At 52.2% G+C, this 12,858-nt stretch overlaps 1 protein-coding gene across 2 annotated transcripts in view; it reads right to left on the bottom strand.

Annotated features, from left to right (window-relative positions):
- ACOT7 (acyl-CoA thioesterase 7) overlaps positions 1-12,345 on the bottom strand; it is a 64,120-nt gene extending 51,775 nt beyond the window's left edge. For both annotated transcript variants that reach the window (XM_019541161.1, XM_019541162.1), the window contains exons 1-3: positions 12,218-12,345; positions 9,974-10,091; positions 4,239-4,395 (exon numbers count right to left, since the gene is read on the bottom strand). In XM_019541161.1, coding sequence (XP_019396706.1) covers positions 4,239-4,395; positions 9,974-10,091; positions 12,218-12,330 — 388 coding nt within the window. In that variant the 5' untranslated portion in view covers positions 12,331-12,345. The remainder of the gene's footprint in view (positions 1-4,238; positions 4,396-9,973; positions 10,092-12,217) is intronic.
- Between the last annotated feature and the right edge of the window lie 513 nt (positions 12,346-12,858).

The following is a 12,858-nucleotide window of genomic DNA, read 5'->3' as shown; positions in this document are numbered from 1 at the left end:
CCACTTTTCTACTTCTGTACCTATGATGCAAGGATACCACTCACCTGTGCCAGGGATACCACCAGCAAGCACTCTGATCATCAGAAAAAACAGGCTTGCTTACTGGTGCTAGCTTCAGAGCCTTGCATGAAACAGCTAAGGCAGAGAAGGATACGGAAGAGTTATACCACAACCTTAGCTTGAAGCTACATGCTACACTCCCAGCAGAGCAGCACCACTAAACCTGAACTCAGACCAAGCCACAGTGCAAGACAGTGACACACCCTGCACTTCACCAGGCAGCCAGCCCAGCCAGCTAGCTGCACTGTGGACTCCCAGCACCACACAAACATGAAGGCAGCTAGATTAGTAGCAGCAGAAGAACGCAGGAAGTGCCATACTCAGTCAGGCCACTGGTCCAGCTAGTCTAGTAGTCCATCTCCAGCAGCAGCAAAAAAGGGTGCTATAGAGGGAGAGTATTGAACCTGATCTCTCTCAAATGGCATATCCTTTATTCAGTACTCAGCCTGGCATGTGCCAATATGGCTTAGAGATATGTCAGAGGGAACATCTCCAACCATTCTGTTCAATAGTCATTAATAGATCTATCATCATCAATTTAGTCCAATCCCTTCCTGAATCTAGCTATGCTACCTGCCTCCACCACCTCTGGCAATGAATTCCACAAGTTAACTATGTATTCATTCAAAAAGTACTTCCTCTTGTTAGTTTTAAACCTATCATCTACTAACTTCAGTGGGTACCCCTAGTCCTAGTGTTCTGGGATGTGGTAAACAACAGTTCTCTGTTCATGGGGTCCACACTCTTCATGATTTTAGACCTCTATTCATTTTAGACTCTCCTAGTATGGCAACCTAGCATGGCCCCAGCATACCTCTGATCATTTTGGTTGTCCTTCTCTGTACCTTTTCTAAGTCTACTACATCCTTTTGGAGATGTGGGGACCAGAATCACACATAGCATTCAAGATGTAGGAGCACTATGGACTTGTACAATGGTATAATGGCATTCTGCATTTTGTTTTTAATTCCCTTCTTAATGATACCCAACATTTTAGAAGCTCTCTTGGTCACTGCTGCACGTTGAACTGATGTTTTTAAAGAACTATCTACAATGACTCCAAGGTCACTTTCCTGAGTTAAAACAGTTAATTCAGAAGTCAGCACTGTGTACCTATAGTTGAGGTTACTTTTTCCCAGATGCATTACTTTGCACTGGACAGCACTGAAGTTCATCTGCCATTTTTTTGCCAACTCACTTAGCTTGGTGAGATATTTCTGCAGCTCCTCTTCATCAGCTTGGGACTTGACTACCCTGAATAATTTGGTATTGTCTGCAAATTTGGAGATTTCACCATGCACCTTCATTTGCAAGTCACAGACAAGCCACTGGTGGCTTCTTGCTTCCTTCTCTGTGCTGTGTCCCCTACCCAACCTCACTGTGACCAAGTTAGAGGGGAGTGCCAGCAGTTTGCCTGGCTGAAACTTGCACAGGAAGGCTGAAGACTACAGGCCTAGCAGGAAAGGTGCTGAGAACTCAGGGCAGACTCTGCCTTGTGCACCCCAGGGAAAGGAGGAGACCATGCATAGACCAGCAGGAGCCAACTGCTGCTCACTAGAGGCCTGATCTCAAGCTATTTCAGGAGGGTGCTGAACACAGAATCAGGTGGGCAACCTGGTGACTTAGGCCCCAAATGCAGGTATTAACAAACTTTCCTGGGAGCTGGTGCTCATCAAGGCACAATGATTCTCCTTCAGCACTTGCACCTTAGGAGCTGTAGCATGCAATTAAGCAGGGAAACAAGAGCAAACAGAGCCTGGTCTGCTAATCCTCACTTCTTGGTACGGGTTCTCTCACCCTGAACAGCACAGACAGCAACTTGACTTTCACTTGCCTGGCCAGTATGTGTGAGGGCTACCCTGCTGGGTTCTGAGGAGTGAGAGGGGGAGAGACTCCTCATCACAGCAAGGATGTTGGAAGAAGGGCTCTGGACAGTCCTGCCCTATACAGGCAGCACAAGGATGCCATGGCCAGCAAGAGGGCATGAGCCAGATGCTGACAAGATGCAAGCAGCCCCCTCAGGCTTAATCTCGTCATAGAACCATAGAAAGTTATGGTGGGAAGGGACCTCAGGAGGTCATCTAGTCCAGCCCGCTGCTCAAAGCAGGACTGTCCCCAACTAGATCATCCCAGCCAAAGCTTTGTTAAAGCCAGGCCTTAAAAGCCTCCAAGGATGGAGATTCCATCACCTCTCTAGGTAGCCCGTTCCAGTGCTTCACCACCCTGCTAGGTAGAACTGTTTTCCTCATATCTAACCTAAACTTCCCATGCTGCAACTCGAGACCATTGCTCCTTGTTTTGTCATCTGTCACCAGTCTAGCTCCATCCTCTTTGGACCCACCCTTCAGGTAGTTGAAGGCTGCTATGAAATCCCCCTTCAGTCTCCTTTTCTCCAGACTGAATAAGCCCAGCTCCCTCAGCCTCTCCTCAGAAGTCATGTGCCCCAGCCCCTTAACTATTTTTGGTGCCCTCCACTGGACTCTCTCTAACTTGTCCACATCCTTTTTGTGTGTGGGGGGGGTGGGGGGCAAAACTGGACACAGTTCTTCAGATGTGCCCTCATCAGTGCAGAATAGAGGGGAATACTTACTTCCCTTGACCTGCTGACAACGTTTCTACTAATGCATCTCAGTACGGTGTCGGCCCTCTTGGCAACAAGGGCACACTACTTGCTTGTATCCAGCGTATTGTCCACTGTAACCCTCAGGTCCTGTCCCTCAGTTTGCCCCAGTTTCAGACAATCTGACATGATTCAAAGGTATCAGCTGGCAATGTCTGCCAAGATGAGCCTCCCCTGACCCCTGGTCCCCCACTGTAAGTAAGCATTGCTGCTCCCAGAGATACCAGAGTACGCAGAAGAGTCCTAACCCAGCAGCATGCACCCTTAGGCAGCTACAACCTCCACACGCTGCAGTCAGAATGAAGGAAATGGCAGCTCTGCTCAGTAATTAGACAGGGTCCCCAAGACAGAGCATCACATCAGATCCAGGGTGCTTGAACCCCATGCTAATGTTTCTTTGACACAGCAGCTGCTCAGGCTAATGGTGCAAATAGCTTGTTTGCAAAAATCATCATGTGCTTCCACATCCAATATCCAACGCAACTTCAGCTTTGGCTCTTTTGTTTCTCTTCTCACTTCTTTTGAACTCACACAACATCCAATGCCATCCATTCATATACTGGGAATGGCTGATGCTAAGCCAATGTTTGTGACCCTGCCCCGGGAGTCTGGACAAGGGTACTTGGCCCCAGTGTCGGTGCAACCCCCAGCATAGCTAGAATAAAGCCCCTTGGGCTTCTTGGCACAGCCATCACAGCCGTGTGCAGCCACCATGTGGAAAAATGAAAAGGGGTTGCTATGGTAACAACTGCCTTGGAAGAGTATATTCAGATCAAAACAGAGACCCAAGGTTCATCCCACTGAGGTGTGGACAGCAGCCTGGTGCAGCAGCTGCAGAGCTACCACTCCCCTGCCCAGCCCAACCCGCCAGACCAGGAGCCAAACACTGCTGGCAAGATAGGACGGTGCCAGCTCCAAAACAGTAGCGTACACCCGAGCCCCAGAGTCAGGGTGAAGCAGGCAGTACACAGAGGGCACACAGCCGCTCCTCCAGACAGTGAATCACTAGGGCAACCACACATGGGAGGGACTGCCTATGCAAGCCTAGCAGAGATCACAAGCATTCAGCTCCATGCTGTCCAGGAGCCACAGGATGCTCAAGACACAGGCAACTGACTGCTGAAAGCCTCTGCCCCCTCCCCCCCAGCATACAGCTCCCCCTGGGAGAAAGGAGAGGTACAATACAGAAAGCTACACTGCATGGCCATTCAGTCCCCGCTTGTGGTTGTGTACAGAAACCCTATGCTGCACTAGGGAGAGGCTTTAACACTTCTGCCTGCCCAAGACCTGTGAATGATGCTCCCGTGCTCAGCTAAGCCGCAGCACATCCCTCCTAATGGTGCCATAACCACCAGTGCTTCACAGGGAGCACCCTACTGTGTGGGTCCTCCCAGGAATCTCATCCAAACTAGAGGCAGGTCAAAGAACGAGGATGGCACTGATCAGCTCCCCAAAAAAAAGGTTCCTGACACCCTGTGCAAACAGGCTCCCCAAGTCCTGACACACCTGCCCATCAAGAGCTTGGGTTTGGAGCATCTGCGGCACACATGAGCATTACCTGTAAGGATATTCTCAGACAGCACGTTGACCTGGACTTCTACGGAGCGCTTGGAGGTGTAGGTGATCTCTGCGCTGACAGTGGCCACCTCCCCAATGCACATAGGTGAGAGGAAGTCTGTGCGCTCCACGCGGGCCAGGGCAGCCACGCAGGGCTCCTAGGGAGGACAGGAGAGGAGGGTTAGTGTAGGGGCAGCTAAGCGGGGTAGCCTCAGGGGATGAGAACAAGCCCACAAGGTCTCTGAGCCTCAACAACATACGGAGGGTGTCAAAAACCCTGGAGAATGCACCACCCTGCCCTGTACAGGCAGCAGCATCACAGGATGTCCCCAAAGCACTGCAGGGGGCTGGCAGACAGCAGGGGCTCCCATGGTATGGGTGGCATCATGCCTGAGCCCTGGCCTTGCTGAGGGGAACACGGAGCCAGGCCCTGGACTGGCAGACACTGCGTTTGAGGGGTGGCTGGGGCAAACGTGCTGCCATGTGGGCACAGTATAAATACAGCATGGCAGCTGGCCAAGCCATGGAATAATCAGGAGGCTATCAGGGAAACCCCCAAGCCCTGTTCACAGTGCAACCCAGGCAGGGGAGGGCAGAGCTGCTCATGGCTCTACTCCTCAGGGGTTTTACGTGACCAGTTTCCACAAGGAGCAGAGCAGCGGGCCCTTCCCCCAGAGGAGGGGCAAGGAATTCAGGTCACAGGCTTCCTTCCCTGGGCAAAGCAGAGGCAGCAGCGCCACCTGCTGGCTACCACCCTGCTCAGGAAGGGATCCAGCCAACAGCTGGCAAGTGATGAAGTGGAGACACTTGGGAGCCAAGTTTTTGGCATTGTCAGAGCCAGAGTTGCAGGCACAGCCTCCCACAGGCGCGCCAAAAGCAATGCCCTGTAAGATCTTCTTGCCATGTCCTCACCTCTAGCAGAAGCAGCTCAGTCCACTCCAGAGCCCCTGGTCCAGCCTGGTATCTGCCACCCAAACACTATGCCTGCCCTCCCCTCCTCCTCTCACACTGCGGCTCAGCTAGCACTTGTTCCCAGCAGCTTGTGCACACTGCCAATGCTGCAGCATAGCATTTGCTAGACCAGGAGCGCAGCCAGTCCCAAGCCTGCTGGAAGCTGATCCCCGGCCTGCTGTGTGGAAGAAACATGCCCCTCTTGCTTCCTCCAGTATCAGTACTGAACAGATTACATTACAGTCAAGGAGCTCACTCACATTTATGCCATGTCATCACTTTCAACCTAACCCCATGTTCACCACCACTTGTAGCTTGCTTAAGCTCTCTCCAGTCAAGTGGGAGGGGAGGAGGCCTAGCAGGTTAACACGCAACATCTTGTTCTGCAAACTCTTGGCATAATTCTACTAACACAAAGCCCAGGGCACTTTGTTGTCAGTCCAAGCAAGACAGATTGTCCCAATGTCTTCAGTTCTTTGCTAGTAAGAATGGGCAAAGAATAAGAAATGCTGAAAAAAGGACCACAAGGAAGCACATGATTGCAGGTGAAGAAACAAGGCAAAGTTCACTGTTTTTTCTGTGTGTGTTTGGTATGGCAAAGGGAAGGAGCTGTCTCCTCCAAAACTGCTGTCCCAAAGAGAAGGCAGGTACACAGCTTTGCCTTAGAAGCCACCCCTTGGCTTCAGGTTTCTTCAGGACAGCCATTTCTCATCTCAGAGAGGGAGAGCTCAGGACTGCCGGAAAAGGCAGGACATCCTTGACAATGTCAAAACATTCCTAACTGGCTGGTGATTCAGGAAGCACCTTCAACATGAAGTGGATCCCAGTATTGCCATGCAGGATTTGCATCATCCTCATCTGCTCAGGGGATCCCCAGTGACAGAGCTGGAACTACACCAGTCAAAGCACAGACAGACACCAAATGTGTGCTCTCCTAAGGCCACTGCTGTTTGCCAAGAGGCTGATGCTCCTACTGCCCAGACACTAGCTCAGAAACTGAGACAGCCACAAATCCAGTCAAACCTATGCCCAGAAGATACCCACTGGGATAAGGTAAGGTACCAGTGATCGTGTGTAGACATAACAAGAGGCGTGTGTGCATGACACTTCAAAGCAAGTTAAATGCGTTTGCACCGCTTTAATGGTGTCGATGTTTGCACGCATTGGCGGCGTATTGTGTATGAATTCCAATCGCTGTAGGAAATTTGGCAGTGTAATGTGCCTTAAATGAGTTGGGGCACAGCTGCAGAGTGAAGCACCGGGCTCCGTGCAGCTCTGCAGGAAACCCTGCAGGCAGCCTGGCAGCAGCCCAGGAAAGCAACTCCGCCCAAGAAAAGCAGTGAACCTAATTTCTTCCCCCCCACCCCCAACCTGCCTGCCTGCGCTGCACAGGGGCCTGGAGCTTCCCTCCCCGGCTGTGGTGCCCCCTGGGACCACCCAAGCCGGGTGCCTGCGGGTGTGTGCTGCCTGGGGGGGCCACCACTACGGCGGAGGGAAGCACCAGCCCTTTGCCCCCAAAGCCCAAGGATCGCTCTGCCTGCTGGCAGCTCGCCCTCCCCTACCTGCCTCTCTGGCAGGGCAGGTGGGTCAGCAGGGTGTGTGCATGACACAGGGGTTTAAAATCAGCCCTAAATTGAAGTGGTGTTTTTTTCATCTACACACGGCCATGACCAGTGACACCACCACCCTCTCAGCCCCCAATATGCCATCCTGACCTATTCAGCATGCATCATGGCAGCTGGCCAGGAGCTCAGAGCAACTGCTGGTCACCACCCAGACCCTTAAAAGTTTCTGTATGCACATTGCTCAAACAAGTGTGATTCATTATCAGTTTCATTCAGATGAAGTCAAGACAGCAAAGCTAAGCCACTATCTGAGAGTAAACTGAATATTGTATCAAAATAATACAAGTTATAGACATTATTGACTGGGATCAAACCAACATTTACAACAAGACTAATCAACTCTTTCACATACACTAAAACGCAAGCGAAGGTGGTGGAGCCCTACCAAAGCACTGCCCCCAGGGCCCACGCAATTAGAACTGTAACAAGAACCCAAGCTACCCGTATCCAAACCAGGACTTCAGACACTACCTCAGACTGAAGTGCTGGTGCACACAGACCCCTCCTTCTGTGCCTGCCAACAGAAACAGACCGAGCCAGGGCACCCCGATAAGCAAGTTTAGCCACTCTGGTCTAGCCCCTCCCAGTCCTTGAGACTGCAAAGGTACAATCTGAGTGTGTGTCTAAGGCCAGTCTGAGATCTAAAACTTCAAAACCGTTTCCTCAGGTGTTTGCACTATGTGGCTTCCCAGATGCATGCAACTAAGCTTCCTCACACCTTCCAAGTAAAAGGCAGAGATGCTTCCCAATTTACCAAAGGGAAGAACAGAAGGAACTGCAGGTAACAGAAGGCTGCTGGCTCTCCAGCTCTCAACCTCACATGAAGCAAGAGCTGGAACTACAGTATAAAGCCAGGTGACCAGGGGCTGCTAGCACTGCACTTTGCAGGTGTGACTTCTCTGAGCAAGAGGCTGGTGTGGGAGCATGTCACCAGGGTGCAGAACAACCAACATTAAAAAACCCTATAAATAAACCCAGCATATTGGGAAAAATCTCCCAACAAAGCTTCCCACCCAAAAGCTTCTCCTGTGCAGGGGTCAATGACTTTGATGTAAACACATGACAGAGGACCCCACTAAAAATATGATCAAGATTTCCCAGTGGGGTCTGTGCACTCATGTGGCCTCACCTGTCCACAGACGTGAGGTCCACTGCAGGCAAGGAAGGATGGACAAGGCACAGGCCCCACTCCACTGGAGAAAACACATAACTTCCATAGCTTTTAGGAGAGAGATGAGCGGCACAAAACCTGCTTGTATGAATTAAATGCCAGGACGGATCACTGGGAGAGGGGACCAAGCCAGGCTGTCCCACCAGCATCTAGCCCAACAGCATCAGGCCAGGAGGGGATGTCACAGATCCACAGGCAGAAACTCGAGAAAACTGTTTGGCTTCCTTGAAGGTAGGCTTGGGGGGAGGCAGGGTATAGTGAGTGACCATTGAAGGGTGGGGAGAGAAGGGGGCTGCCAGTGGACTGAGGAGGAATGGAGGTCCTGGTTGAGCTAGCTGCGACTGAGGAGAGGTGGTCCCAGGAAAAACGTGACAGGAATCTGTAAGGGGGCTCAGCAGTAGTCTGAACATGGGGCAAGGATTTTGTCAGTTCTGTTTGACCGTTCTCCGCTGTCAAAGTATTTGATCACTTTCTTTTTTATACCGTTTGTTTTTCTTTGTAATAAATCCTTTTGTTTTTCTGTTATTTTTTACCAAAGTGCCTTGTGGTAAATGATATCCAGGCTGCAGTTGTATTCATCTAGGCTGAAAGGAATCAGGACTTGTGGCAGAGGTGCTATCTTTTAATAGACCAACTAGATTTTTTCAAAAAAAAAAAGTCTTTAATTGCAAGCTTTCAGGCACAAGTACCCTTCTTCAGGCATAGGAGAAAAGATTGTAAAAGTTCTCCTGAGCAGAAATGAAAGTTCGCATTTCATAGGAGAGCTGAAGGTGTGGTAAAATCCCCTTTGGATATCACCTCTTCCATGAGTCCCGATTCCTTGTGGTAAATGACGATTTCTGGGCAAATTAATAACATGGGTATTTCAAATCAGCAGAGTGGGGGACCAGTAAGTTCACACAAACCCAGGGTGCATCTCTGGGAGCACCCCAACACCCTAGGGTTTTGTCACAGATGTAACGTCCTTCAAGTTCCAGGGCAGAGCCTGAGTGCCCAGGACACACTGCAATGTGTGCCTTCTTCCTTTGCCCCAGTGCTGCCTGGGAAAAAACGGTGCCTAAAGGCTAGACAGCAGCTGTAGAGAAGCCTCCCAAGGCAGCTATACTGGGCCAGAGGGGGGATACTGAAGCACTGCATGTACGCTGGGGCAGGCATTGGCAGTAGGGCATTGCCAGCAAGCGCCAGCCAGCCAGAGCCTGCATGCGCACAGGCGGGCACAGCCTGAGCCTGACATGGAAATGGCCAGACACTAGATGGGAAACAACAAGAGAGAGGGACAAAACGTGTGCAATCACTCACTGTGACAGGAAGGGTTTCTCCAGGGGAGAAAAGGCTAAGCCACACCCCAGGGGCCTGAGGACACTATCCCTTCACCAAAGTTAGGCAGCTCAAGCTGAAAGTTCCCAGCCAGCAACTGCCTCCCCCCTCCCAAGCCAGCATACACACGAAGCATCAGGAACTCCGTAAAACCTAGCCCATCCACAACACAATAAAGCAGGAGAAAGGAGAAGTAACCTGTCCTCCACCCCTTGGCATGCCCCAGCAGGGCAGGGAACTCCATGCCCCGCAGAGAGCAGAGCCAAAATAAGCCTTGCAGACAGAACCTCCACGAGCTCAGGGTGGAGGTCAGATTTCCTCCTGGACCGAGGGAGGGAAGGGGCCACTACTCCCTGGAAAAGGAGCAGACAAAGGCTACAGGTGCACAATGAAAAGAGTCCAGCAGCAGAAAGGTGGTGGTATTCAGAGTAATGCAACCTTGGACTTGGCCCAGCCAGCCCAGGGACTTGCCTAATGCACAAGCATGAAAACAAGCTCAGCGCCCCACCTGATGCATGGCTACTGACTGCTCCCTTCCATCCGCAATTCTGGAAAGGAACATATAAATTCAAGCCCCCGCCAGCCCATGTGCAGCCTGGGTGGCAGGCTGATGCTCCCCCTCTGACATCAGCTGAGCGAGAGCAGGCTTGTGCAGACCACAACAGCACGTACCCCAGGCTGGGAGTTGCAGTGCCGGGTGCTGATGATGGCTCCCGCCTCTTCAATCATTTTCAGGATGGTGCCCCCATGCACATTCCCTGCGATGTTTGCATCATCTGGACTCATGAACCTGCAGAGGGAAAAAAGATGCATCACTGTTCAGACCACTCGACACCACTCCCACCACCCGGGTGGCCACTGTAAGCAGAGCACATGGCACTGCCACCCCCTTTGTCACAGTTCAGCTGCAGCCACCATGCTCCAGGCCCCATGTTTGCAGTTTAACCCTGAAGCGCAGGCACAAAGGCAGTTCTGAATGACAGGCACAGGATGTGGTTTCCCATGGACTCCGCCTCGGTTCCACCCCAGTGACGTCAGTACAGGTGGAAGCAGCCGAGTCACAACTCTAAGCAGTGTCTCTGCCCTCTGGAAACCAGACCAAAGAGACAGGCCAAGGCCAGTCCCCTATCAGACCCACAGGTCCCTCACAAACAACAATTAGCCCCTCATGTGCAGACCTATTCAGCATCATCCCACTGTAGAAAAGGGGAGCCCAAGACATTGAGAAGCCTATGGCTGTAGAGCCAACTGAGGGGAGAGCAAGGGCTTGTTGAGAATCCCAGTGACTCCCACTTTGTGATACTAAGGCCCTTTGAAGCACACATGCAAAGTCAGTAACCGACTCTTTGCTGGGCACTTTCCCCTGAATGGCACGACAGGCCGGGGTAGGTCACTGGCTCTGTAACAACCTGACATACTCAAGTGCCAGGGCTGGCAGCCTCTGCTGCCCCCCCAAGTGGGGATTTCAAAGTGACAGCATGCTGGCAGTGCCCACTTGCATCCTAGGAGCCTGGACTCTTGGGTCCCACCTTCTATTTCCTTCCCTCTGCTAACAAGTCAAGGCTAAAATTAAAACCTTGCACAGTAAAATCCATGGCAACTATCGCACCCCTTTCCTCGGAGCAACTGTGGGTTCCAGCCACAAAACCACATTACAGTAGCATATTAAACACTGGCATTTAGCAAGCTAGGCTCCCAGCACAGCCTCACTAAAGGGGCAGTAGCTCAATGAGACAGCCCAGCGGATGCAGACAGGACTCAAGCTACAGGAAACTGGTCATATGCACCATCACCTGCCACGTTCTAGGCAGCCGAGCAGCCTCTCCTGCTTACTCCATGTGCCTGCCCTCTCGTCTTCCACGCACCCTCTGCACAGCCATGGTAGGGCACAGCTACCCTGTCCCTCCCCAGTGAGGTCTGCACCATCTCACATTGGATATGCAGCCTCTCGCGCAAGTCTCCATTCCTACACTCTGCAGGAGCAGGCACCTTCAGGGTCTGTCCTGCATCTTTTACTGTTTGCAACACTCTCCCTGGCCCCAAGAACACAATGCAACAGCTTGGCACAGCTCTACTTCTTGAGCACTTGTGCAAGTGTAACCATCACCCCATCCATCTCCTCTGCCAGGCATCCAGGTGGCAGAGCAGGCCACAGCTACAGTGGGAAGTTCCTGGCAGCGGTGCCAGTCCGCGGCTGACACTAACAGCTGCACTGACTTTCTTAACAGCACAGTTACACAAAAGAGTTTCTAAAAGAAGTTAAATTAAGGGGAAGCTAATCCTCTAATTGGGGATTACACAGTTGATCGGTTTAGGAGCTAGTAGATTAGGCCAAGGCCTGGCTAAGCCAGATCTTAGCTGCAGAAGTTGTGCAGCCACTGCTCCTCAATCACAGTACACGGGAAGCACAGACCCTGAGACAGTCCTTAAGCAGGCCAGTGGTTAAACACAACTCTGGTCACCACTAGTCCCATCTGCTCTGGCCCTTTCCCAGACTCTTAATGACTACAACACAGCACCAGCAAATCCCAACAGCAGGAGGGCCTTTCAGTAACAAGCCAGCTAGCGCAAGGCATCCCTGCAACCCTGCCTGTTCAACTGCAGCCCAAGCAACTTCACTCCCTCCAAACGCCAGGGAAAGGGGGCATCACAGCCTACGCAGAGGCTCACACACCATGCAGCCATCTCTTCTGCTCAAGTCCTGGCCAGAACAAGAATTAGACCACGGCTGGCAGGATCCCCCTCCAGCAGGCATCCGTTCCAGGCAGACTCCTCGCCGGCTTGAGCTCCGTCCCATTGTCCCCGGCAAGGCAGCGAGCACATGCACGCTTCGCACAGCCTCCCCCTCCAGCACAGCCGCTGGCGCTGAGCCACCTCCCCTCCCAGCCAGTACACAAAGCTCCACGGCCAGCCTACCGGATCAGCTCGCAGGCCATCCTGGCGGGAGCGAAGCGGAGCGTCTCCGAGCCCTCGCAACTTCTAAGCCGGTTCCGGGACCAGGCGGGGTCAGGCTCCCTCATCACCTGCATTTCCCAGGGACGGCAGCGATGTCGCTGCTGAGGCCTCATGCACACACACCACATGCAAGAAACTTCTCTTCTGCCCAATCATACTTGGGAAGTATGCTGCCAGCCAATCAAAATTGCTTGCTGAAAACCCGTTGTCATAGAAACCCTTCCTATATAATTACCACAGGAAGAAGCTGACACCCCTCCCAGTGGCTGCACACCCTGCGAGACCTTCCTTGCCCTTGCTCCCAGCCAGGCAGCCCAGCACAAGGCTGTGCTCCTCGTGTCCCACACTAGCTGGGCAGCACCCAGAAGCCCTCCCCCACACATGAAATACACTCAAAAACAAAGTCCTGCTGGGAGAGGCTGAGCCCAGCGTGCCTTCACCAGCATGCCAGCTATTGCCCCTTCCCAGAAAGCACCAGATGCCTCACTACCTCTTAGCCTGCTTGATTTTGCTCTGGCACTAGATGCTGCACCTACACAGCTCTTAGCTCCCTGCATCCCTGAAGTGTAAGATGAAGGCTGCCTCTTGCTGCCCCACAAAAG

This window comes from Crocodylus porosus, unplaced genomic scaffold (genome assembly GCF_001723895.1).
Source record: "Crocodylus porosus isolate Cpor-Errol unplaced genomic scaffold, CroPor_comp1, whole genome shotgun sequence".
In the NCBI taxonomy this organism is placed as follows: domain Eukaryota; kingdom Metazoa; phylum Chordata; order Crocodylia; family Crocodylidae; genus Crocodylus; species Crocodylus porosus.
This window is presented reverse-complemented; position numbering and strand designations above follow the sequence as displayed.